The following is a 27,835-nucleotide window of genomic DNA, read 5'->3' as shown; positions in this document are numbered from 1 at the left end:
GGGGGGTGGGGGGCAGGTCAGAAGTCAGGGTCAGTCATTGAGCAGCAGCTCTGGAGCCAATAGGGCTTTATGAACCTCATGAACCCTGACGTTCATCCTGTTTCTCCTACCGCTGGGTCATGGCCCTGTCTGTTGAAGTGTATTAAAATGTGGATGAGAAACCCTGAAGTCTACAGGACTGCATTATTGCTTAACACCATGGTCGATCCCTCACTCACTCTACGAGTTTGAGTCTGACACAGGAACACAACAGAGAGAGCTGTCCTGGATATTGAACACACAACGGCCACAGAGGTTGGTTTAAAAAAAAAAAAAAAAATCTAACTGCGTTTTTTTCATTAGACAAAGGGGAACTTACTGACATTCATGCACTTTTTTCCATTTGCCACATTTAAAGCTAGAGTGTGGGACTTTCCCATATAATGAACGTCTGTTAATTTCAAGCCCTTGCCAAAGAATGTTCATTAAGCCTATCACTGCCAAGTAAATCTCTCTGTAATTGACAGTATACTGGAGCTTTAAATCTAGTGTCTGTGGAGACATTCCTGCATTAGCACACCAGTGGCGATGATTGGTTTGCCAGAGCTCAAGTGGGGAGCAACTGTAGCGATGGAGCAGGCTACAGCAAGGAGTATGACGGAGGTACAACCTAGGGAGCATCTAAGAAAAGTTTTTAATGCTCAGATAAAAAGGACAAAAAGGAAACTTAGCGTTACAGTTTAAACTAGAACCACCTCGCCGCTGTCTGCCTCCGCCACTCAGACCAGTTTCAGGTTACACCCCTGTTTGTCCAGAGTCATATGATATAATATTAACCATTTTTGTGAAATTGCTATGTGAATTCTTGAATAATGGCTAAAAAGTGTTTCTGTGACCTTTGAACCCCAAAATCTAATCAGTTCACCAAGTGAATGTTTGTTCCAAATCTGAAGTAGTTCCGTCAAGGCGTTATTGATATATCATGTCCACGAGGATGGGACGGACGGACAACCCTCTGGCTGTCGCCGGCGCAGAGGCATTAAAAGAAAAGCGATCCACATCGAGGACAAACATGGATTAACATTGATGTGGCGTCTCCTCGCTGGAGAACACAGTTCTACGATGTGCTTCATATCAGTAAACAATGAGAACTGTTTGTTATAAAAAAAGCATGAATGTCAGTAAATCTATTGATGTATTTTGATTGTTGATGTATTGATTACAACAGTCAGAACAGGGAAAATTAACTCATGACTTCGTACCTTTCATCTCTCCCATGTCCAGGGTCTTGCCCAGCTGCTCCAGCAGGTCTGCTCTGGCAGCGTTCTTCTTGTGCTTTTTGCCATCATAATGCTGCTGAGCCATGCCGGGGTTGTTGAACCAGGCGTTACATAGCTGGCAGTAGCGGTCAGAGTCGCGGCGCTGTCGCGGCGAGGTCATGGGAGACGTTTCTGGGGAGCTCTTTACAGGACTGGGGGACGCCTCTGAAGAAAAACAACAACAACAACACATTCGATTGAGGTTGAGCAGGGTTTGCAACAGTTCAAAAGGAGACAGGTGTATCAGTTAGTTATCATTATTATAATTTTTTTTTTTTTTATAGCAAATTAATTCAAATGGCCCCAAGCATGCTTATAACAATATAATAATTATATAACACTGTGATTTAAAAAAAGAATGATTTGGTTTTTAAACATGGTCATTTCAATAATAAAATGTCTGTGTTTGCCCGTTTATGAAAACAAATATTACAATGTATTTATAAATAAAAATAATCTTTTATAGTTCCTGAACATTTCTGAACATTTCTAAGGATAGCTACATGCTGTCTTCCTGTTTCAATACATCGTCTGCGGCTATACAACTACACTGACGGAGTCAAGCAGAGGTCACTAGGTAACAGAGAAACCAGTTCCTTGTTTTCTGCTCTCTGTTGTTATACTTGACATATATGGTGTTAGTCATGTGAGTTATACGTTTAATAACCAGAGATAATAAGCTAGCATATCATCCTGCTCCTGGGTTCTGTCCTTTCACTTTATACCATCTCGGAGTTATTTCACTAAGAACTGCATTTGGCTGTTATACACAATTTGACACAATGTAAAACTCCAGAAATGTTTATGTTTTGACAAAGTAAAATGAAACCTGATCAAAGTGGCCACCTCTAAATTCTCTACCTGGGAAAAAACACTGCTTAAGAACAAAATAGATTTACTGCAAAATGCTTTAAAATATATATATATTCTTTTTTTTAAAGTAAGTTATTTAAAAATGTACCAAGACTGCAGGCTTGTCAACACCACCAGAAACACAAGTGGGCTTTTTAAGGAGGAGATTTGTAGCCAGCAGACAGAGATCAATATAAGGGCTTTAATGAGCACTGATCAGCAGCAATGTAACAATGACTGTTGCCCCGCTAGCGCAGCCCACTGAATAACAAGCTGTTATCTCCATTAAATGCCTGAAGAGTAAAACCTAAATTCTAGTTGGCAAACGGAATAAAGAGCCTGCTCTTCTCGTGGCTGCCCACTTGTGCCTTCATGCATGGATGACAGCATTAACCCCAAACGAGTGCCGCGTTGCACTGAGCGTTCCCCGACACAAAACAGCACTATCAACTTAATCAGTTTTAACACTCCAGTGCTCGGCCCACCCTAAGTCAACATTTAGTTTTGTCCCATTACGTTCCATTACACCAGTCAACATTTCAAAATGGCAACTCCAGTGAAAAACATAGCGGAGGGAGAGAATGTATAAAAACCTGAGCTGTCAGCATTTTGCTCTCAGGTTAGAGTTCTCTGTTCTTCAGTGCATCAGAGCTGAGCAATAGGCACAGCACAGTTTACATTTGCATTACATCTTCACTTTCAGCACTTGGCTGATACTCTCATCCACGGCAATGGGCTATTATGTAGGATTTGAATCTGTGACTTTGTGGTTATAGGGTGACCTCTTCAAGTAATAGGCCAATGTAAACTGTCAGACATAATTATATCACTGTAGTCGCCTTGGCAAGGAGGTCAGAGGTCAGCTACAGAACAGTAGCCCTGGAGCTATTCTGGATTTAATGCCTTGCTCAAAGGAAAGTAGCTGACAGAGGGAGGGGTGTGCATGTGCCATTCGATTCAGCAACTGAATGTAAGGACTCAAGCTAGCCATTTCATGACCAGAGCCTCACATACAGTAGGAGACCCACTTGCTCTCTGCTTATCAGTAGCTTTGAATATACAGAGAACTAATAGTATAATTTTAGACACATCTGGCATATGAGACATAACCTGAAAGCACAGCTCCTGGTTTCAACAATAACATTCAGGCAATTACCAGGAAGTGCAGAGACAGGGATGACAGGATGTGAAAGGGAGAATTAGGAAGCTGTGGGAAACTCAAAGACGGTGAAATATTTACTCTTTATGGAGATGACAAATAAGTCAGAGAACAAAAGGGAAGAAAAGGCACGTATTGATTCCAGGACAACAACATTAATTCACACTTTTCATTTTCTGTCCTCCAAACTTAATTTCGAGTTTTTGTTACCTCTGCCAGGTTGGTTTTGTTTTCATGTTTGGTTTGGTTTGTCTGTTTATTTGTGTATTTGTCAGCAGGATTACCTAAAAAGGTGGTGGCTCAGGTAAAAATCACATGAGTGAATCCAAACAAGCACAGAGTCTTTACATGAAGCTATGCAACAATGACAAGTCATTTAACAACAACTTTCACATAAGACTGAAATAATTATTGAAATTTAGGCAAAACGATCACCTATTAAAGAGTGCTCCACTGATTTAGCATCACACTCCTGAAATACTGTGGAACTCATGATAGACAGTTTAAAAAAGCTTGAAAACTGATGCAGCAGAACCAGAGATATTTTCTTTTTTATCCTGCACTTTCTTCTGCCTCGTCAAAACCTGGCGCCCCCATTACCTGCAATGCAACTCGACAACACACAGTTGAGACAGAATGTGTGATGCTATTACTGGCTAATGTAACCTCGAGCCTCTAGCCTCAAGCAGAGATGTGGAGCAGCTACAGAGGTCTGGCAACCTCACTTCTTTCTAACTCCACACACACAGATTCTTTTCATTTTCAAACTAAAGTAGTCTAAGTCCCTGTGTTTCTGGTTCAATATGTACTCTCTTTGTAGCTCTTTTTCTGTTTACACTAACTCCTGAGGGAAATATCTGGCTCTTTAACTGGTTGATAACTGTGTCTGTCTTTAGAGGTGTTCTGCTGCCTGTTGCTGGGTTGAGAGCAGTGAGACTGAACCAAAGCAGTAAAGTTGTGTGCTTGAAAACCAAAACAGTGAGTTAAAGACACTAAAACTTTGCTCTGAACTGAGGGGAACTGCAGAGTCCAGTGGTTATATTCTCTGAGGGTTTGTCCCACCAAGTGACCCAGTTTACATATACAGAGTCATTTAATCCATTGTTAATATCAAAATATTGATTAGTGCAGCTTTAACCAAAAAGTAGAAGCCTAAACATAACCACATGTGAGATGCAAAACTCAAACCTCAATCTCCAGAGTCAAAATCCCACACTCATGCTATGCCCACTGTCCACCTCAACCACAGCAGGTCGCTCTTAGGTTTAGTTTAGCATATACTAAAGGTCCCATATTGTATAAAGGTAGATTTACTTTATTTTTGATTATAAAGCAGGTCTAGGTTCTATATTAAAACTGTGAAAGTATCAAAGCCTCAGTCCACAGAGAAATGCACACAGCTTGTATTCAGAAACTGAGCCTTTAAACCAGCCGTCAGGACTTCTGGAACTTTGTGATGTCACAACAAAGCAGTCACCGCCCTCAGCCATGCCCCAAGCCCCACCCACCTAGACCCACCATCCAACTTTCCAGGATTTGGTTGCTCTGAGTGTTTTCCTGAAATCTGCTGTATTTTCATTCAATCACTCAGAAAACAGCCAATCAGAAGAGAGGCTCTGAGCCTCACCGACTTGTTGTCAATAGAGCTCAAGAGAGAAGCCTGAGAGAGGGGATGTAAAACCACATTGAGATGTTTTTTGGTTTATAAATCCACAAATATATATTCTTATGAATCAACAATACAAATAAAACACAGAAAAAGTATAAAATATGGACTTTTAAAAAGAGCTGTGAATAAAATATTTTAGATTATTAGAGGATTTATTGGTCAAATCTCTTGTGTGAAAGACATGCGCAAGTTGAGAGGAAATGAGAAACAAAGAGAAACACTGGCAAATAATTTTCTGCAAATCCTCAGGAATTAAAGGGGCATGATTACAAGAGCAAAGATCATTTATCATCATCAGTACATCCTCTGTTCAGTATCCTCCTCCAGCAAAGTGTAATCACCATCTGATTCTCACGGCTTTTACAGCACAGTGTCCTGGCCGTTTGTTTAGCAGCCCACTGGTTTCACCTAAAGTCTTTATGTTCAATACAAGGTGGCACACTCCTCATTCATAGCAGGCTGTTATTACATGATGGCTCTCCAGTTTCATTGATAACCCAGAAGGCACATAAAGGAATGAAACCATTTCCTCCCATTAAGTGCATCATTAGAGCCGTACTGTTTAACACCCCTCTGTGCTTTGATTGAGGCTTCAGCTCAGTTCAGAAGGTGGAGCTCATCGCCATGAGGCAGATGGAGTCGGTTCCATGTGCGGTGTGGTAAACTTGGAGAAAAGGCCATTGCTTCTCTATATTACAGTTTTAAGCACCGGCGAAATAAAACGGTGCCTTATTCTGCTTCACAGAGATGAATTCATGAGCTTTGGACACGCTGTGCTCAGAATGAACAACACACTTAAAACCACTCTGGGAGGATTGCAGCTTTAAAAAAAAATTTTGACATTGATGTCTGAGAGGAAGATTTTTGGGGAGAATTATCAGTATAACAGCGAATGAATCATCCCGACCTGATGCCTCTTGATTTATCATCATCAAGTCAATAAGACAGTGCACATGCCACATTTCATAATGGCAGCCTTGTAGCTGGTTAGTCAGAGGACACCCATACGTGCACACGCTGCAGCAGTTTATCGGCCAGATAGGCTCTCTGCTGTCTGACCAAATGTGAGGGTGACGGGCTCTGCCTGTTGGTTCAGATTGTGAAAAGGAGCAGAGACTGAAGCAATCCAGCACACAGGCGTACAATGCAGCATTTTCTACACTTCTACAGATCTAGCTGAGTGTTAGTACAATACTGCAGTAGAAGCTTTAATGCTCAATTCATATAAAGGCTTTGATCAATGTGGATATTTTCCAGCTTTGGGTGGAAGCTGGTAGAAGTAGATATCTTTTCTCACCTGTGTGTTCATGTGAAACTGCTTGAAATGTAACTTCACACATAGACAACACTTGGGTATCACCCAGTCACTGAAATCAAATAGGCAGATGTCAGAGCTGGCAAAGGCAGAATACACAAAAGCCAGGATACTTTTACGGCTGCACAATAGCTGAAGGATAAAATATGAATAATAAATCACATCAACAAAACAAGACTTAAAGTCTACAGGCTCACCAGCTACCTGGGAAGTTTGTAAGTCTCATTGTTCAGAAAACCAAACTATCAGATAAACAAACCCAAGTATGAGACAAATTGAACTTTTGACCTGATGATGGAGCTTAATGAAACGTCAGTTGAACACCACAAAGATCACAAAGACCATTTCAGCACCAAATTTCATAGGAATCCATTCATTGATTGTGGAGATATGTTATTAAAAATTACACATATGAACCTGCTGGTGGCACTAGAGGAAATGATGAAGTATAATGGGATCACCAGTGATGGAAGATTCATCTTCTGGGCACCATGAATGTCTGCTCCAAATTTGATGGTAAGCAAATGAATAGTTGTTGACATATTTCACTCAAAACCAAAAATGTCAACCTTGTGGCAGTAAAGGAAGTCAGTGGAGTTAAATCCCTCCCTTTCCACTTAGGTTTTAATCTGCTGAAATGGCACCATGATTTAGGGGCAATTGTGTTTCTGCACTACAGGGGAGGTGCAAATTGCTTTTTGGAAATCATTCTAATTCTTTCCTTTTTTTTTTTTTTTTGGTTTGACTTTTCTTTTCTCTTATTTCACCTGTGGGTAAATCATAGGCAGCAAAGGTTGTTTTTCCTCGCTGGGGTTAATTGTGAGTTTAATTATTTATTGATAAAGGTATGGATTTTGTAGTATTGGACCAAAAGATTGGACATTATAAAGTTAGTTTCAAGTGCTTTATACTACTACAATCATTTGTGATGGACTGGATCACCCGGCTAGCCTGATTCTACCACTGCCGCTGCTGTAAATTCCTGTAGATGTTTGGATTTCAGTCACAAGAAGAATTATCTGTGGGTCATCTGACTGACACCTCTGTAGCTGCCGAGCTGTTTAAATCTGAAGGTTGTATTGTACCAAGTACAGTATGTGTCAGTATGTCTCTACTGCAAAATGCTCCTGTCTTCACAGTATTGGTTGAAATTTGAAATGATTCGGATATTCCAATAGTAGATCCTCAGTAAACCTCCTCTATAGCAGTAATTAGTCATATTTCCATCATTTAGTATTTGTCTCAAGGGAGATGCGTACCACTTTTGTTTGATGAAAAGCTTACATTTCAAAAGGCAGCTTTACATAATCAGCCTTATTTTCTTTTTCTTTTTCATGCAAATGTATTTTAAAAACTACAGAACAGCGTTTGCTTGGGTGCGGAGTTGAAACCAACAGGAGTTGTGAGGTTTTGATGCAGCAGTAAACACCGTCAGATTGCTTGGACTTTATGCTGCTCTGTGTAGATAGTGTGTGGGTTTGTCAGCTGTCAGTTTAAAGCTTGTGGTAATTTATTTATTCAGCTCTTTTATTTGCTCTGTTTTATGCTCTAGGAGTCTGCGTGAGTGAAGATTTTGCTCATCACTCTCCAGCCTAGTTAATAGCAGAAAACTGAAAATCCATTAACAATCAAATCTACAGTAACAAAGCAAAATCTTTCCTTTCATCTCCTCAAGGGCTGAAAGAAATACAGTTTTCATGTGCCACACTAATGCAACATTTAAATTCTCAGCTCAAGTAACACACATCATTTTGCCTGCACTAGTTTCAAGCGCTAAGTTGCGTTTAAAAACCCTTTCCCCTCCTTACATGGCATTTGTATGCAGAGAGAAGCAGTACAAGGTAGACGTATTTAGTGTGAACAGAGTTATAAATCTGAGGAGATTCAGCATCTGTGAGAAAGGGAGATCAAAGTGCTCTGAATCCATGCACTTATCTCTTCCTACAATGCTGCTCCCTTTTGGACTTTCAACCCCCCCAACCCCCAACCCCTAACCCCCTGCCTACAAACCTGTTCTGTACGCTCAGGAAATGAAACGTTTTCTCATATTTTCACTTTGTCTCGGAAGAATCTGTGGGAGCTGTGCTGAGCATGATCTCCATCCTGGAGATTTACTACGATCTGCCAGGCTGAGGTCTTACAAAGCTCAACCCGCACTGCTGACTATTTGTCTAAAGCAATGGTTCTCAAATTTTTATCACATCAAAGACCCCTCACCGGAGTGTTTGAAACCCATGACCAAAATAGTAAAATACATTCTGTCATTGTGTTACGTATGAATGGAATTATAGTGAAAATAAATTATTCCCTTTTTGCTGGGAACCCCCTCAAGATCCCGTGGGGGGTCCGTGGACCCCGCTTTGAGAACCACTGGTCTAAAGGACAATAGACAGCAGTTTAAACTCGACTAGACGACTTTAGACTTATTTACAAAGCCTATCACAAATTACCATCAGGGGCACAGAGTAACGTCGCATCTACTCAGACTGCAGATAAGATCTGATGCTTGGCTGCTTTATCATGTGTGACTCATGTCTGTAAAGACACTGTGCAGCTCTATTGGTTGAAGAGAAGACACTTTTGAAGCCGCAGGCCTCAAGAACAAAGTTCCATGTGAGATAATTAAATGGCTGGATGTTGTCAGCTCAACAAAAGGTCACTGTGACTGAATGAGAAAAATCAGAGTGGGAGATTTTTGGTAAAATTCCTTTGACAAGATTATTTTTGTAAACAAATAAACAATACAACAGGCTGGGGTAATAAGTATTATGGCTGCTTCAGTCAGATCACATTGGACTGAAGCTGCTTTGAAACATATGAGTCAGGAGATATTGAGAGCTTGTTGCATCGCCTGCTGTGTGTCTTGTGTTGTGGTGCTGAGTGGATTGCGCTGGCAAATAACTTTATGATGCATCTTTTCGTTTGTTTCTCTCTCTGTCTGTTTCGGCCTGGCTAGTCTGTCACCCCAACAAAACAGTGCTGCAGATTTTACACTTGCCTTTCCCACACATCCAGCAGCTATTTGTATGAATTTACATTCCCTCCTCCTATAGTTTGTGCTTCACGACAGGGACACCTTAAAAAACAATTTTACAGATCACCTCTGATTATTGGTAGTGAATGTCACGAGCTACACTAATGTCTCTGTGGATTGAACTTAGCCACAGTGGTGGTATGAGCTAAATAATAACATGTTCATAATGATAAATCTAGCATGATGATTCTTAACAGGTATAATGTTCACCATCTTAGTGTAGCATGTTGGCATGCAAAAATTAGCTAGTACTAGTAGTACAGCTGAGGCTGATGTGAATGTCTTTTTCACAAATACTGGACAGGAATACATTAAGTGCTGGACAAAGTCAAATTATGACCCGATGCTGGCGCTAAAGGAAAAGTTAGTGTTAAGGTTAATGTGAGAATCATCAAGGACAAATACAGTTTTTCCCATGGAGAACATTTGTTGAGACAATTTAGCTAGCATGGCTAAAACAGCATTTCACAAACCATTTCCATAACGCATCCAGTGTTATGACTAGCTCACTACTGTATCTGAGCCCTGGGTCAGTGACATCTTCATTGGTCTATCAAAGTTTTTTGTTTTGTTGCTCCCAGCTGTAAGTTTAAGTTCACACTTACGGCTATTCATGTCACTGATAATGTTATAGCAGCACTGACTTCCGTGCTGGGTCCCCCCCCCCCCACCAAGGATCTCTAAACTGTAAATACATGAAAATGTAAAATGGTCTGAATGCTGCGGCAGCCTCTCAGATAGTTTGAGAAATAGTAGGAAACCCAAAGGGGAATCTGAAAATACAGGGCCCTTTAAATGTTACTGCTACGATACATGCACTTTAACTGTTGGTTAAGACATCTATAGTCAGATAACAGTCCCAGCTAAATGTGAAGGAACAAAAAGGAATGGCCATATTAACCATAATGCTCCAGATTTCCTCAAATCACCTCCCAGTAAATCAGTGCAGAGAAAATCCTGTATATCCCCACATTAAGCTGCAGATGCTAAAGGAAGTGACATTCATGGCAGCTATTGTGCTTACAGCCCAGACACCTGGAAACGGGCCAGAATGTGGAAATAGTGCTTAAAGAAACCATGTGGAGGAATATGAAAATACATGTGGCTGTGATTATGTAAAATACTAATGACAAATTAACATTCATTCAGCCTGCCTGAGCTCTAAAATAGAAACTGAATTGGAATTGCAACACATTGCAACATGAGCAGTTAAATGCACGCAGATGAGCATGTGCTATATGGGTCATTGAAAATATTCACACATACACATCTGGGCCTGAGCAGGGCAAAGAGGGGTCATGTTTTAGCTTATATAGGCTATGTGTAATACTGGCCCTGTGGGAAAAGCATTAAACATGAATTTCAACTATCAGGTTGCTTGTGCAGAGCTTCTCTACACTGTGATTATGCATTTTTGCAATGTTTATCATGGGTTCTGAATGGGGGTTATGGACCCAAAGGGAAGATGCACACCATCTGTTCAAAGAGAAAAAAAAAAGCATCAGGTAAAGTTTATGCGGCTCTCCTGTGACAACAGAGGTGCTGTATATTCTCATCAGTGTCTCTAGAGGCTTTTTTTGAACAGAACCGTGTACCTTCACAGATCTTTGGTGTTTGGGGTGAGTGAGGAAAAAAAACAAAACAAAACACAAAAAAAAAAGATGCTTGGGAAGCTAGAGTTTTTGCAACTGTATACCGGCTGGAACAACATGAGTCCCAAGAGGCAGGAAGATCAACAGAGGAACTCGGCCAGTCGGCTGACGTTACTTATGTAGAAATCAATATCCCGGGTCTCCTGGTGCCCTGGATTTATCTTCCTGACATTTTCTATCTGTAACAGATCTGTACAATAGAGGCGCTTTAAATTACTGTTTCAGAGGATAAAACACGCTGCAGTCCAAAGCCAGCAGTTAGATAGATGGATCTGACATTTGTACTTCATATCTATGAATATTAAAGGAGAGGTTTAGTGTTTAAATGCAGCTTCAGGCATTTCTACACTAATCCATGAGATGCACTTAATTATACTTTTTCTTGTACAAAGATAATAGGTGAAAAGCTGAACATTAGCAGCTGCAATCCAATGCTTTTCTGTCATTCTGTTTCTTTCAGGTGGGGAGGAGGTTCCTCTTTGTCCCAGCAGCTTTCTGGATGACAGTGCGATTGATGGCTGTGTCACCCCCTCTTTTAGCCGGGATGGAGCTGCCTCTGTTCTGAGCCGTTGGCCACAGATGGCATGCTTAATGACTGTGTCTGTCACGGACATGTGGCAGAGAGAGCAAACAGCAAAGGGCGCTGTCTGGGTGCTGCATCATGAGACCGCAATCAGCAAAGTACAAACACAATCTAATAGTGTCAAAGTTTTCTAAAGTTGCAGCCAAAGTACATCACTATTTGGTTTATTGACAAATAATTACATATATGGAAATATTGGCTTGTGTGGAGAACATTGGTCCTGGTTGCTTCTAGATGATTCTCTGCTGGATCTGGCTATAAGCTTTATAAAGATTTATTTATTCATTGAACATCCTGCCTGCCTTTCATTTTCAACTTCTCTTAAACTTCTTCATAGTCATTCATACATTTATGTAGAAACTTCACTCAAACGTTATACCAGTCGCCGCCCTTCGTGCTCATATCATATCATAGTTTTGTTATAATTGCGGTTGATGTTTGAGGCTCTTTTTAGACGTTTTATTGCACAGAACGTCCAGAAATCATCGCACTCACTGTTCACTTCAGGTTAACACAAAACTCAGTGTTCTCACTGGTCCCCCAGTAACCCACTAGTGTTAATCGTTATTTTCCTTTTTAAAGAGAAAAAGGAAACTAACAATGAACATCAGGTGATGTTTGTCATGTAAAAATCATGTTCACCATCTTCAATTAGCGTGTTAGCATGATACCATCAGTGGTGCTGGAGGTTATGCCAATGGATCATTAAAGTTAGAGGACACTGTCTGGGAATCATGAATGTCTGTACAACCTTTTGTTTCAATCAGTAAGAAAGAAATGCATTGGAGAGTTAAAAAGAGATTTACATATGCAGCTACAGTTTAGGATTGTCTGAGATTTTATCTTGGCATTAAAGGTCCTACATTTTACACTTTTCCATTTGTTTCATATGAAGTTTCAATATCCATAAGAAGATATAAATATAGTTTAACATCTCTGGAGCTCTAGTAAGAACAGGACTATTCTGTGTCGGTCTCTGAGCCTCTTTTCTGATCAGCTGACTAGGCCAAACACAGAGAATGGATTGTAGCCTACTACTTTAACTTGGTAAAACCCACTGTTAAATGCAAAGTGCGATGTCCAGTCAGCGCTGAAATGAGCTGAACAGACATGTGGACATGGCTGAGGGCGGTTGCACAGTTGTGACATCATAAAATTACAGAAGTCCTGATGGCTTGTTTTAAGGCTCAGTGTCTGAATACAGGCTGTGTCCATTTCTCTGTGGACTGAGTGCTTTGATACTTTCACAGTATTTATAGCCTATAGCACCTAGACTCACAAGGCCAAAACTATCTTTTGTGAGGTGACTGTGAGCTTGACATTTGACCGCCAAAATATTATCAGTTCATCCTTGAGTCCTAGTGAACGTTCGTGCCAAATTTGAAGAAGTTCCATCAAGGCATTTTATACATCCGTACAAAAGGACAGACGATCTGTAAACAATATGCTGTGGGGTAGGCTCTGGCTGTCGCCGGTGCGGAGGCATAAAAAGACATGGAAATCTCACTTTTTACAATATGAGACCTTTAAAACGTCTGAAAACAGCTGAAATGAATCCGTTTGGTCAGGAGGAGAGATGACAACACTGAAGTGACTTCAGCCAGCTGTACAGTAAAAATATTAGTATCAGTTTTATTTTTTTAAGCTTCGGAGTTGAGTAATGCCCAAAAACAAAGAACTGACTAATAAAGAGCCCAAAACGTTCCTGAAAAGATATAGCATTAAAGATAAATGATAAACAAACCAAATCTCCTAACAGAAAAACGTGAAAAAAAAGACAGATATCTTTTGGAAAAATGTGAAAATGAGCTTGCCCTTAGATCAGCCATGAATTGAACAGGACCACTGTACCATGAAAAAAACTTCAGGCTCTGTTTCGATCACGCCCTAAGAACATAAATATTTCAACAAGCCAAAGCAAGAGCAGAGAAAGATCGATATAGAACCCCTGGAATGAAAAAGAGCAGAGCCCACAGGTGGATGCTGGGCTGTAAATGTGTAAATGCAGCACAGGAAGCAGCAGCAGCAGCAGGGCGGTGCTGCAGCACTTGATGAACGTTTGGTCGTGACAGTTGTGCAGCTGATTGAAGTGACCAAGAGAACAGAGCTGCACAAGATTTCAGACTCATTCAAATCACAATTTAAGATCTTATTTTCATTTCCTTCGTATCAGGTGCACAACAGAAAGAATATTTAATTTCCCTTTGACTTTATCAGTGTAAGTGTTGTACAGCCTCTGTATTTGGCCTGAAGTAGCTCTGTAGATTTTACCTCTTCTGTCCTACTTTCTATGCTTAAAAGCTATTCTTGTTCTATTCTACTGCTGCAGTAAAGGAATTATTCTATTCTTTTTTTCAGCCAGAGGGTTCAAGGACTGATCCGACAAACATTAACTCAAAGACAAGAGGTTTGTGTAGCAATCTACTGATTCAATCCTTCCACTTCAGAGGGAAAAAAGGCTGCAGTGGCCGAGGCAGTTCTAATACAGGATGAAATCAGGACGGTCCAACAATGGGAGACTTCAGATAATACCACTATAAATATGCTCCGCCTTATCAGTCAACAGAAAACTTCAAACAAATTAAAGGAAAAGTAGTGGTGAGGGATATCTAAGAGCTCAAAGTAAAACGCAAAGCTGTGAATTGCATATAAATGACTCGGTCAACTGGTGCGCCAACAAGCCAAAGCCAGAGTAAACAAACAAAGCTCAAGGCTGATCTATTCACAGCCACACTCCTGTAGAACAATCTGAAAATACTATGTTCGCTGTGTTTTCTCATTCACTGTTTCCCCCTGTGACCTTCACTCATTATTCTCACAACAGCCCATTTGTAAATAGATTCAAGGTGAGCGGCTGTCAGCGGATAACAACAGCAAGACTTCAATCACCCCAAGGCAAAGAAAAGTTGGTGATTAAATCTAAATAACATGCACACAGACACACACAGAGAACCATGGAAAAAAAAAAAAAAAAAACAGACAACCACACCAGCTTGTTTGGCTGCTGTTAGGAAGTTGTAACCTAGCCCCAAAAATAATCACATGCTAGACGGGTTTACAGCCACGCTAGCCGCTTTTTTGAGGCTTCACTGCTTTGAGCTACATGCTAACATCAGTATGCAAAATGCTCACAATGCTGAAGTTTACCAGGTTTAATGTACCGTGTCCACCGTGTTAGTTGAGCGTGTTAGCATGGTTTGCTTATTCACAATAAAAACAATGAACAACTGTCATTGGTGCTAGAGGTTAGACCAATGTATCACAGTCAGTCAGTGGGTTACGCTGTCTGGGAACCATGAATGTCTGTGCAACCTTTTGTGCTAATACGTCAGGGATGATGTTTAGATATTTCACAGGAGAAGTGAAACCTGACCCACTGGTGGTGCTAAAGGAAAGAAATCAGGTGATCACAGAAGTCCCTGCGATTCATTCTCTGGGGACCGCGCACGCCTCTACCGAACTTCATGACGATTCCGTTTTGAAGAATTTCACTAATAAACCAAAAATATGACCATGGACCATGAAATACACTGTAGCCCAGCTGATACTGTATACATAAACAACAATCTTGATATTGACTCCTTACATAATTTTAAATGACAAAATGTCTACGTTCAACCATTTATATCTGAATTGCAGTAACCAAAGAGTGAACCCTCTCAGATTCATTGTAATTCTTTCTACAGATAAGAAAATGTTCAGTATTTTACAGTGAAAAGCAGAGATAGCCTACCAGAGAAGTCAAACTAATTTGTATAGCATGTTTAATGTGTTGTTAAACCTTGTGTGATCCCTCAGATTTAACTTACTGGAACAGACAAAAAAATAAACAAAGAAAGAATAGCAAACCCCACAGCAGATGACACTGGCAAAATATGTTTAATTATAGTGGATTCTGTTTCGTTGTTAGTTTGCTGGAGTGGACAGTAGGAGAAAGTAGCCTGCAGCCCTCATGCCTCAAAACTGAGTACAAAAGAAATGCTGGAGGCACAAGTTGGCAACTGACCATCTGAAATGATAATCTTAATGGAAGTGATGTGTAAATGTCTGTTTATGCCTTGTTTGTTGTTCTGTTTCCTCTCAAAACGACATTAGTTTTTATCAAATGAGGTTTGGGGATTTATGGTTTTAATGTGGGGACCAGGACCATGTCCAGATGGTATCAGAGTACTGTAGTAGCTGAATGTGGTTATTTAAATGAATATGCTTATATGCAATACTTTATTACTTCCATAAATTACTCATGTTCCATTCCATAAACATTCCCATCAGATCTAACAAGCCAAGTGAGTGAGTCACATACTTATAGTGAAACTGTGGGACAGAGGGGCAGATTACTCCCACAGGACAGAAGCTGTGGAATACTCAGACATAAAGGTGACTGGGGACTTGATTGAAATCGCTGAACCATCACTGTAAAACTAACATACAGTGCATGACCAGATCTGCTCTGGTAATACTACTGTTAATCAGACAGGTAAAAACTTTGGACTAAGTCAACAATGTTTTCATTTATGCTAAGAAATGTGGTCAGCTCATGCCATCATGTTTTGATCCCCACTACAACCAAAAAATAAAATATAAGGTAACCTCATCTTCCTAGTCACTACAAGCTGACTATAATGTTATTTTGCTTATATAATATAAATATGGCTGAATGATATGCAAAAGAAAAAAGAAAAAAAAAAGAAAAAGAAATCATATTGTGATTATTTTTGGTAGATACTGTGATTGCGTTGAGTTATGATTTGAGTTGGACTGATCATTTTCCATTTTATTTTCACTGAAAGAAATAGAAAAATGAGGATGGTGTGATTTTTGTTGGGACTTGTACCAAACAAACATGTTCCCTAATGTCTGGGTAATATGATTTGTAGGCCAGGCCTTCTCTGTCAGATCACAATGCTTCAACTTATGGTGTGTTGTGACACATTTTACCTTTAACCATAAATTGTAGCTCCTGTGATTTGGATACTGCACTTAGCAATATTGCTATGTCGGTAATGTTTCAATTAATTGTGCAGCCTATCATAAACTATTCCCTTACATTTGTAATTTATGCCTTGAAATTACACATCATCCCCTTGAAGTTACTAATTTATTTGTGCAAAATACTTGATTCATTCCCCAAGTTTAGTAATTCACACTTTCAAATTAGGCCACTTAATGTGTTGGATCAAGTTCAAGTTCATTATTTGTGTCTCTCAAATCGCTTAATTTTGTCCCTCCATCTTGGAGAACCAAACATAACACCAGACTTGCAAGCAGGAATACTGAGGTCCTCACACCTGAACATGAACCAAATGCACAACAACTCAACAAAGCAAAACATACAGACCGAGTAAGAGCTGTATAAACAGCCGTTGAGGAAACAAACAAAGCATTCATATGAATGAAGTATGGATTTTAAAGAGAGGTAGCAACTCATGCTAACAGAATGAAATCTATTCCATTTTTATCAGCTTCAATAAAGTATAGGACTGATTTATATCTGATGGAATGAAAATAAGGGCAGACTCAAAACAGTAAACAAATGTACACAGAGGATTCTTGTGTCCAATTACAGCAATAGTGTAAATGTAATTTGTTCCTCCGGTCCTTGGCCATGCTGCTGTATAGATTTGGCCTTTGGACTCCTGCTGTATATTCTGACCCTCAGGGCACCTCTGGGTGTATGTGATGTTTCAGAGCACTGAATCAAGACACTGCCCCGTTACACAATAATATATCAGGCACTGGCCATGCTATTTGTTAGGACTCCAACTCAGAAAGAACAGTGGGAAAGATGTAGGGAGAAAAACCACAGTCCAAACTAAGTGCTCCATGATTAATTAAAATCATTTAGTTCTATTCCACTTCACACATACATAACAACACCTCCAAACATTGTCAACACATATGGCGTCATGCATCTCATTCCTTAGTTATATTTTCCTTTCAATAATAAATCCCCTTTGGAAACATGTAGCTCCTCCATCATTTATACCCACAATGCATTTTAAACAGGGGCTATACCTTTGGTTGTGATGGCGGGCTGCTCTCCCAGTAGCAGCTTTAGTCTCTTGGCGTGGATTTTACCCTGGTAGTGCGACTGTGCCACCACTGCTGAGGTGAAGGACATGTTACACAGCGTGCAGCACTTATTCTTGTCCACGTCGCCCTCGTCGCTGCCCTAAAAGAAACACAATAACATCTTATCAATGATACTTCAAAATTCATTTATCTGTGGGAGCTTTAAAAACAGGATTCCATCAAACAAGTCACATGTATTACAAAGAAAGCAGCGTCTTGTACTAGAAGACAGCTGCACATTGAACACATCACTAATCTCTACCACTTCTAATTCAGATGAGGGGAGGGGTGCCACATTCCTCGCTGAAAGTGTTTTAATCCTGGCAGGATGCAAATGGAGTCGAGTCTGTTTTAAGGGGTGATAGTGGAGCTGATGGTGGACCGCTCCCTGAGCCTCCATCTGCGCAAGCTGCACCAAAAGCCATTATCCTCAGAGAAGGCAGAGGACACAGAGAAACCCGCCAAGCACTGAGAGATGGATGCTGCTGGGTTTTTTTTTTTTTTTTACTGAAAAGTGAGAGGGAGGAGAGGAGAGGGTCAAGGAAAGGCTTGATACTCAGAGTGGAGGAAGAGGAGAGGAAAGCGAATTCCATGACTTCATTCAACTGTCTGTTCCTCTGCCTGACGCACTCCATCAGATACAGGAAGTGAACAGTGTGTAGAAATATGCGTGCGTGTCTTTTCAGCTGAGTTGTCTCAGCTTGAGATGAACCGAGATAATGAGCCCATTCACCTTCATGATATTCATATTCTAACACAACAGCTACAACTTTTTATCATGTTTCTGCTAATTTGGCGTTTTGTAAGTTATTGACACCAATGTGTTTAGATCTGTCTCTGACTGACAGCTAGTTTTTCATGTTCAATATTATTCAAGACAAACTGAAATTAAAATTCATAATTTCAGAGAAGAGATCAATTATTTGTTTTGACATGTTTTTTTTAATTATCGTTATTTTTTTATTTGTACATTTATGTTTTTCATCGACACCGGCCGATACATTGGTGTTCTCCAGTGGATTCTCCAGCATTAGTTTTTGGTTCCAAGTTTGTTTGGTTTTTTTATGGTTACATATTTGTGTCGACTGGTACAAAAACAGCTTCCTATATTAATTAATTCCAGTCGTGTACAATAGTTGATGTAAAACTGCTGAAACTCACAGGTTTGAACATAATATTGTACAGGAGTGGATCCATGGCAGAGAGAGCCATTATATAGTGCAGGACAAACATAACACTGAGTGTGGAAGACCATGCCAATATTAGGAGTGCTCTGGAAAGCTTTCTCTCTAGGCGGCCGCATTGTCTCCTCATTGGGAACAATTAAAAAAACAAAAAACAGCTGGTGCTCAGAACAAATGCTGTATGTCTTGGCTACATAAAGATGAATGAACATGAGGGTCTGCTCAGAGACGAACATGTGGCTGTTTCTGTTTTGAATCGACCTCCCAACAGGAGCTGGATACAGTTTAGATGCTGTTCCAGAACAAAAATGGTTTGTCTCTTGAACAAAGAACAATGCAAAACAGTAGCATTGCTTCTAAAGGCATTTTCATATTAACACTGAAAAACAAAGGTCTTGCCATGCATGTTCCATCTTGCCTAGTGCAGTATTTACCACTCAGGAACTCACTGTAGCTCTGTACCAAGCAGCAACCTCCAAGGCTGAAAAATGAAGCCAACACAGAAGTACCAAAGACTGCACTTCTAAGAATGACCCGCGAGTCAATCCCCATAGACTCCCATGATAAAATGCCCAACTTTACAGCAGAAATAAACATGTTCACAGCCTGGTACAAAAAACAACGTTAGTCTCTATAGCTAATATCCTCCTTCATGACAACTGTACGGGGGCGAATTTTTATATAACTCAGTAGTTCAAATTTTATTAAGGCTTAAAGTTCTACATAATTGAGGGTGTGCTGCTTTGAGTGACAGGTGGGTGAGCATCTGCTTGCCACAAGCCAGCATGCACCGAAGTGGCGACGGCGGCCCATCCCACTCCGAGTTTCAAAACCGAGTGATGTTGCGGAGGCTACATCCATCTTTATTTACAGTCTATGCTCTGTACTAAACTCTGCCACCTTAGCTACAATGCTACTGTTGCTAGCATTATGTTGAGTAGGTTCAAAGTCTCAAATAGTGTTTTTTAAACAGTGCATGTTCCATGTCTTTTACCATGCGCAGATAATTGCAGTAACACACAACATATGCAATCTGGGATCATTAAGTGTACGGCACTTTCATGCACGCGCATATGTATGCACTTATTCGTGCAGGATGGGGGAACAATTATTTCAGCGCTTAGAACACTGAGCTCCCCCCTCAAACACCAGGGACGCCGAAAACGTAGCATTTTCATAGCAACAGTTAGCATACTGACAGGTTCTGTCAGAAAGAGCTGCCAATATCATAAACTATGACACTTGCCTTTGACTCATAAGCTAGCAACAGCCTAGATCTTCATGGTCCCCAGAGCGTGTGTCCTACTTTGTTGATCAGTTGACTTTTCATCATGTGCCACTATGAGGTTCACAGTTTTGTTTTTCAGTCAAATGTCTCAACAAATACAGAATAGCTTGGCAGGACCTTTGATGCAAATTTCCATGCTGCCTAGAGAAAGAGAATTGTCTGGTAATACCATAGCAAACACAAATTGATATGGATTCAGTGTGAGTGTTTTAACAATTCAATTGCATTGAGTTGTGAAGCCTCTGAAAAAGGACTGTAAAAAATCTATCCTTCAGAGACAACAGCACATTCTTGTATCTATATTTATGGTCAAAAAGAATTTGGAAAGTAGCCAAACTAATTACGAATGCAAACTCGTGATTTAAGCCAATGTTTCCCTGCTTGTACTCATTAAGAATGCTGGATGTGAGCCGGGTACAACAGCTGCCTGTTTACACTGACTTCATTTTAGAGCCTTTTAAACACCATTTGCTTTTTATTCTGCTCTGACGAACCAATAGCTGATTTCAACAGTATTCAATTACTCTCAGCACCACTCGATCACTTTCAATTTACCAGCAGAAGGACTCTTGTAGTCAATGCATTAGTCTGTGGTTTATACAGAGAGCATTTTCACTTCTATCCAGAGGAAGGCACAAATGGACGAATGGATTGGACGGCTCATCATTCACCTGGTGTTCCTCGTTTGTCAATAATTGCACCTTTCAGCTGACCGTCTCTTAGTGTTACAAACATATGGTAACAGACATTGCTGTTGTCTGTGTAGTTATTTCAGTAGCTGTTTACTCTTTTGTTGGGGGAGAAGTCCATTTCAAACTTTATTTGTACTTGAAATTTAAAATCTTTTTAATTAAATTTTTTGTTTAGCTTCTTTGTTTATCACTGTTGTTTGCTTGGTTTCATCAAAAATATAACATCAACCACAAACAGTTCAACATCACTGTGTGCTAAATATGAAGCTACAGTCTAGAATTGGTTAGCTTAGCTTTGCATTAAGTGTAGAAAAAGGGGTAAAACGTTGCCATGGTTCTATTCAAAGGTAACAAAATATGCCATATAGCACCTCTAAAGCTCACAAATGAATGCATCTTGTTTGTTGACTCACAGAATTTGAACTGTGAGCTTCAAAGTAGCATTAGTACCTTCCAAATGCCCCATCCACTCCAATGTAAACAGAGCAGAAAATCAGGAGACCAACAGGAGGCAGGCCATTTTTAATTTGCTGTAAATGCCACATTTCTGAAAGATTTTTATATCAGTGTGTAGGGCAGAGTCTCCTCTCTCAGAAAATAGTGAACTTTAGGCAATAGTGGTTACAGTCTTTGATTGCAAAGCCAGAGTTTGAGAGGTGTGTCTCACCATGATTCCTGTTATAACCAGGTGTAACTAAGCAGTTACCATCACTATGGCAACCATTAACTGCAGCTGGCCACACACAACTGATTCAGATCAGTTGATTAGACTTGCACACGCTCATAAACACACAGATAAACAGACACATACACAAAGACACACAAAGGTACAACAACCTGGCAGCAGCACACCAACAGCTCATAGCACAAGTCATTCATTTATCATTGTAGTTTAGCTCCAGCTGTTCCTGAAATGGGAAAATAGTTTAAATAGTTTAGCTGTGAGGGAAGTTACTAAGACAGAAACAGTCTGAAACTCTTTGTCATTTAGGCTCTTCCTACATATTCTTAATTTTCTGTAAAAAATGTATTTCAATTTTCACAAAAAATAATGATTTTCACAGCTTGATTCAGCTTTTTGACAACTCACTTCAAGTGTCATGCAAATTTCAGGCCATTCATAAAGCAATGTTTGGCTTAGGCTATGCATGAAGCAATATATTTCAGTCTCTCTGTGTGTAGGCTACTTCAAATGATTTATAGATGACACACCTTCAGACTTTTCTCACTGCTTACACAGCTTGAAATTTTCCCATCTCTTAATACTACTTCTTCTTCTAAATTTGAACCAGCAACTCAGTGTGGCTTCAGTTTGGGCAGAAGCAGAATTACCACTGCAATTTCCAAAGAAAATTGCAGTTTCTAGTGAATACATCTTGTTCGTTTAACCTGTGAGAAAACTAAAGACTAAAATCAAGAAGGGGGTTATGTGCTGGGTGGAGTGACTTTGTAGAGATGATTAACTCATGATGATAAGATTCCCATACATATAACTTAGGGACTTTTAGAGGTGCTGGTTGGCAGATAATTTTAATCTCTGGCCCCCTTGTTTCCAGTGTTATGCTAGAATGGGCCAATCAGCTGCTTTATATTTAGCATCTAGGCTTGAAGGTTTGCCTAAATCTTCTCCTTTAATTCTCATAAAGAAAGAAAATAAGCATATTTCACAAAATCTAACTGGCCAAGACGAGTCCAAACTCCAACCAATCCGACAACTTTCTACATTGCAGCAAGAGACAACATGACAAGGCCACTGTTGTGATAGATAGCAAAGCCACCAACAATGGAACCATGCAGAAAAGCCTGAAATTGCTAAGATTTAAGATTAATCACAGAAAATTGGAACAAACCCAACAGCATTGTTTATGCTTTGATAAACTGGATCAAAGCCATGTTGATTGACTGGCCACCATCGCACACTGAACAGTATGTGACATGACTCTTAATTACACTCCAGTGGTGCAAAATGTTTGTTCACATTTGTATACAGTCACATGCAATGCAAACATTTTTTGTTCAGTCTCATCAGTCTGAAACTCCATTAACACAGGTGACATTTTGAATTCACTGTTCTTCATCAGACAAACGACCGCTGTGTTCCGCACAATTAGGTACCCAGCAATACTACTGGAGGGTGATGTCACTTTTCACCTGGACCCCATTTAAACATTCAGCTTGATAAGTCGACATGATCAGGATATATTTTACATAACACTTACACTAATGAGGATAGTAATTAAGGTAAATAATGGTTTAATGATGAAAACTGTAAACCAGATTACACATGTGGGTGAAATCACCCTTTGCCCTTCTGTGTTGAACTCCATGTTAACAGTGTTCCAGTTTTTGATGATGACAGAAAACAGTTCATCTCAGATGCAAAAGCTTCTCCCAGGAGGAAACTAATGTGTGAGGTTTTGAATCTCAGTAAGCAATCACCCAGCTCTGCAATAAGCAGAGAGCAGACGATGTTAAAGAAGTTTTGGAGGAAAAGATGCACTTGGGTCATGTGTTGCTCTGGTAGTGTCAAAGTCAAACTGGCTCATTGTATCTTCTACAGAAAGAGATCTAATCACTCCTGCTGCACTCAGTGAAGTCACAAGAACAGTACTGAACACTGGTACAGTATAAGGTGCTCATTCGCTGACTCTCTCTCTCGCCCCCCCCCCCCCCCCCCCTCTCTCTCTCTCACTCTCTCACACACACACACACACACACATACATACACACACAGACAGCTGACCATCTGTCATAGTGGGATTGGCCATCGGGAGGCCTGTCTGTGAGTGTCATTGGCGGTGCACAGAGCTGCTGCCAGGACTGGGCTCACTGGACAATCACAAAATGTAATCAATCAGCAGTTTGAGGGTTTGTTTATGAGTTGTATAGCCCATATTGTCCAGTTATCCATTTGTCACAAAGTACTTGGCAATTCAGATATTTGCAGTGGAACAGCTTGTATACGGTATTATTTCATAATTCATTTAAGAATTTCTGGACGGATCAGAAACCTAGCTTGTAATCTATGATTGCAATTGTTTCAAATTTATAGTAGGAAATTAAATTTTTTTTTTGAATTCAGCCTAATGCAATGTCGATATTCATTTATGTAACATAAAGAGGACCTATTATGGCCATTTTTAGTGTTTATCTTTTAATTCTTGGTGTTGACTAAAATAGATTTACACACATTCATGTTCTGAAAAGACATTTTTATTCTTCTGTACATTTCATACTGTACTCTATTCACACTCTCTTTAAGGCCCCCATCTTTCCTCTGGAGCTGACCAATCAGAGCACACTGGGCTCTGATTGGTCAGCTTGCCAGCGACTATGGCAATAAACAAACGGTTGTGGCAGCTTCGGTTCTGCCTTATCAGATTGTGCAAGAGTCCGATCCTGAACCAGAAGATGACAGACCCGGTCAACCTTCACTGGAGTCTACTTGGTTACGAGGCCAAAGTCAGAACCTGAGGCAGGGCACTTCCAATAACCGAAAACAGTAAATATGTGATGTCCACAACGCTGTATCTACTGACTTATGATCAATCATAACATGCTTGTTTATCGCACCACATGCTCACAGAATAAATCCAAGCACACCTAAGATTTAGGTAAATATTTATCAAGTGTCTCAGAATCCCTCTCGGGAATTACACTGACTAAAAAGACTCGGAGCAGAACTGCACTGACTTTCATCGAGGAGAACAATTACTACTAAGAGAGCAACTGTTTTAATACACTCAAAGCTGCAAAGAAACTATGACGACGTGTTGTGATTTTCTGAGTGTTGTGGTTTGACAGTGTAAAATAGCACCACTTTTTCAGGTTTGATAAAATAACAAAAAAAAAAACAGGAAATAACTTACCAAGGTTTTACATGCAAAAATATATAGAGCACTGTAAGTACATCTGAATGCATAAAATATGTAAAATAAAATAAGGAATTTGACTTTGTGAAATTATCGTGCAGTGTCCACCACATATTGCATAATCGTACACATGCACCATAACAATATGAACATATTTTTCAATTATCATAGCCCTGCAATCAGACTATTTTAAAAGACCCTATACTCAATTGATCCCTTGTGCAATTCAGTTGAATGATCCTTTATTATGGAGATGACATTCAGCCAAATGAACATGAATCTGTTCAAATAAGTTTTAGTCTTCTCTCACTGAAGACCCTCATCACACACATTTTCCTTATGGGCAGCTGTGAGTGTGATCAAAGAGTGATTTATGACTGCCCAGAGTGTCCGCTCTGACACAATCATCACTGTTACACACAAGAGTCTGACATTGTGAGGACACTGGTCTCTGCAGGGAGAGTATGTATTCACCCCTACATCACAAGGTCAGTGTCAATAATGATGTGTTTTATTTTCATCTTTCCTTTCATGAAATATCCCCTAACAGAGATGTAACAGGTCTAAAAGTAGAACCAAACATGTGTCAGTGTGAAGGTTTCTGTGCAGGTGGGACTGATTTCCACTGAGATTGATAACTCTTGATATGCTTCAAGTGTGTATAAATGCATATTAAGCCACATCAAACAATATGATTACACCTGAGGAATTCAAAAAACTTGAGAAAATTCAAACGAAGCCATTGATACGTTTCAACAGCGGGGGGTTCCCACGCTGCAATTTCAAACTCAACCCTTTACCGAAAAGCTATTTGTAGTGAGCTGTAATCTGGTGGAGATCACCAGTGTGTGTGTGTGTGTGTGTGTGTGTGTGTGTGTGTGGATGAGGAGAAGACAGAGACACAGCTCTTCCTCCCACAGTGTGTGATAACAGAGGAACACTGCTGCACACTGAGTCATTCTGACACACACACAGCAGCCCCTCCTACTGCCCTTGGCCTTGTCCTTCACCAACTCTTACCACACACATGTATACACACACACGCACGCACACACACACGCACGCACGCACGCACACACACACACGCACACGCACACACACACACACACACACACACCCTTCCCTCAGTTCCTGGGGTAACAGCAGCAGTAGCAGCAGCAGCAGCAGAGCCTCTGTTCCATCTTATTTGCAGGATTTCATAGTCATAATGAGCAAATATATATTCAGGAAGAGACCAAAATACACCAGGAGATGAGACGCCACCTCCAAATAGGAAGGATCCATAATTTCATGGTTAATTAAAACTGGATAAACGAGGAGCTAATTGCAGGGAAATGTAATTAATGAAGCAGTAGCTAGGTGTATGTTGCCAGATTGACAATCGCAGTGTAATGTACAGACTTTCCCGCCAAACAGGAGCTTTATCTTTGTTGTAGGGTCTGTCGGATACACGGCGCAGAATAATTCCAATGTGAAATGATTATCTAAATTTTGGGATGTAGAGGAATTTCTGATAAGCTCAGCAACATAGTTTCAAGTTGTTGTTTTTTTTTCTTTCTTTTTTGGCGGGGTGGGGAGTATGTGTGTGTGTGTGGGGGTGGAGGGTGGGATCCAGAACACCCATGAGTCATCTGAAGTACAACACATCCAACCTCTGCCATACTGCAGCCGTCATGTATGGTGGGCTTCATTTTTTTTTTTGTGTGTGTGTGTGTGTGTGTGTAATCTCAGCCCAACAGTGAGAAATAATTGGACCTCTGCATTGGCAGAATATACTGCTGTGCTGCACTTCTCTGAATATGTAACTGATGGAGGCAGGGAGACAGAGAGAGAGAGGGACAGACAAAGTGAGAGAGAGAGAGAGAGAGAGAAGAGAGAGAAGAGAGACAGAGAGAGAGAGAGAGAGAGAGAGACATCGCATTTTGAGGAGAGGGGGAGAGAGAGGAAGGGAAGGGGTCTGCCTCATTCCCATTCATGTGAGGCATAATAAAATAATCTTTTTGATTTGCAAGCAGTAAATTCTCTTTGCTGTCAGCGCTGCGCTGCACATTTTCATCTTGGTTTAAGTGAAGCAGTGTGTCCTTGCCTGCCTGTATTTGTGGCGTAATATAGACGGGCTGTGTGATGTCTTACTGCACTGGACCGTTGTTTTCTTTTTGTCACCGTATCACACATGCCACAGCGCCAACACGCGCGGGCTTCTCCGTCTAGGATGCAACACTTTCTCCTCTGTGCAGTCAACAAGCTGCACCACTCCTTGAGGTAATAGCTTTGGGCTGTGGCTAGCCTGGACTGGATTGGCCTGATCCTGGCCTGACTTAACACCGTATAATGCCTGGGCTAAATCTGGAGGTCAGGGAACACTCACTACTCATGTGCATCTCCCCTAAGGCACACAGAGAAGAAATAGGACAGCCAAGTGCAAGGGTATCCCTGCTAAAAAAAAAGAGGATAAAAAAGGACTAGCTCCCAACATAGCTGTGGACAATGCAGTCTATTGCTGCCAAGCGGAGCATACAGGGGAGTGCTAAGCTGGGCTGACACAGTGGTTACTGCTGCTGCTGCTTCAGCCCCACTCACACACTCTCTCTCACTCACTCACTCACTCACTCACACACACACACACACACACACACACACACACACACAATAAAGTGACCTTCACATTAAACAGCAGGCAGCACCAACAGGGACAGAGAATAAACCCTGACTGGATTCTACTGGAAAGTGTGTCACAAGGCAACGGGGAGACAATCCAAATTAACATGTGTTTACATACAGTTAAAGTGGCTTTACACATTTTAAAATCCCACACACAAACAACAGTTCTTCAGTGACCTATATGAGTGATTTCAGAGAACCTGTAGCATTCACCAATTTTCAGTGTCAGCTCACTTCCTGTCCATCTCTATGCTTGTCACACCTCGTTGACCATTTTATTTCATACAATATTTTAGCATCTAACTTCTTCTTTAATTCAATCCATATAAAACTATAATCTATTACAACTCAGATTTAATATGATCAGTTATGAAAACATTGTACACACCAACGTAATCGTTGAGATCTTGTAACGCAGTGACATCGCTTAAACAGGGTGAATAAAACAAGTAAACAAGCCAACAGTTTTGCCCGAGTAGCTTCCACTAAGCTGTGAGTCAGCAC

At 40.4% G+C, this 27,835-nt stretch overlaps 1 protein-coding gene across 1 annotated transcript in view; it reads right to left on the bottom strand.

Moving 5' to 3' along the window:
- Nucleotides 1-27,835, bottom strand: part of zmat4a (zinc finger, matrin-type 4a) — a 139,747-nt gene that overhangs the window by 44,452 nt on the left and 67,460 nt on the right. The window contains exons 4-5 of the mRNA XM_023397798.2: nt 17,578-17,734; nt 1,242-1,463 (exon numbers count right to left, since the gene is read on the bottom strand). Coding sequence (XP_023253566.1) covers nt 1,242-1,463; nt 17,578-17,734 — 379 coding nt within the window. The remainder of the gene's footprint in view (nt 1-1,241; nt 1,464-17,577; nt 17,735-27,835) is intronic.

Source organism: Seriola lalandi, unplaced genomic scaffold (assembly GCF_002814215.2).
Source record: "Seriola lalandi dorsalis isolate HSWRI2012SDOR001 ecotype SW California unplaced genomic scaffold, Sedor1 jcf7180002054883, whole genome shotgun sequence".
Classification (NCBI taxonomy): Eukaryota; Metazoa; Chordata; class Actinopteri; order Carangiformes; family Carangidae; genus Seriola; species Seriola lalandi.
Note: the sequence above shows the minus strand (reverse complement) of the source record. Positions and strands in the feature narration are given on the sequence as shown.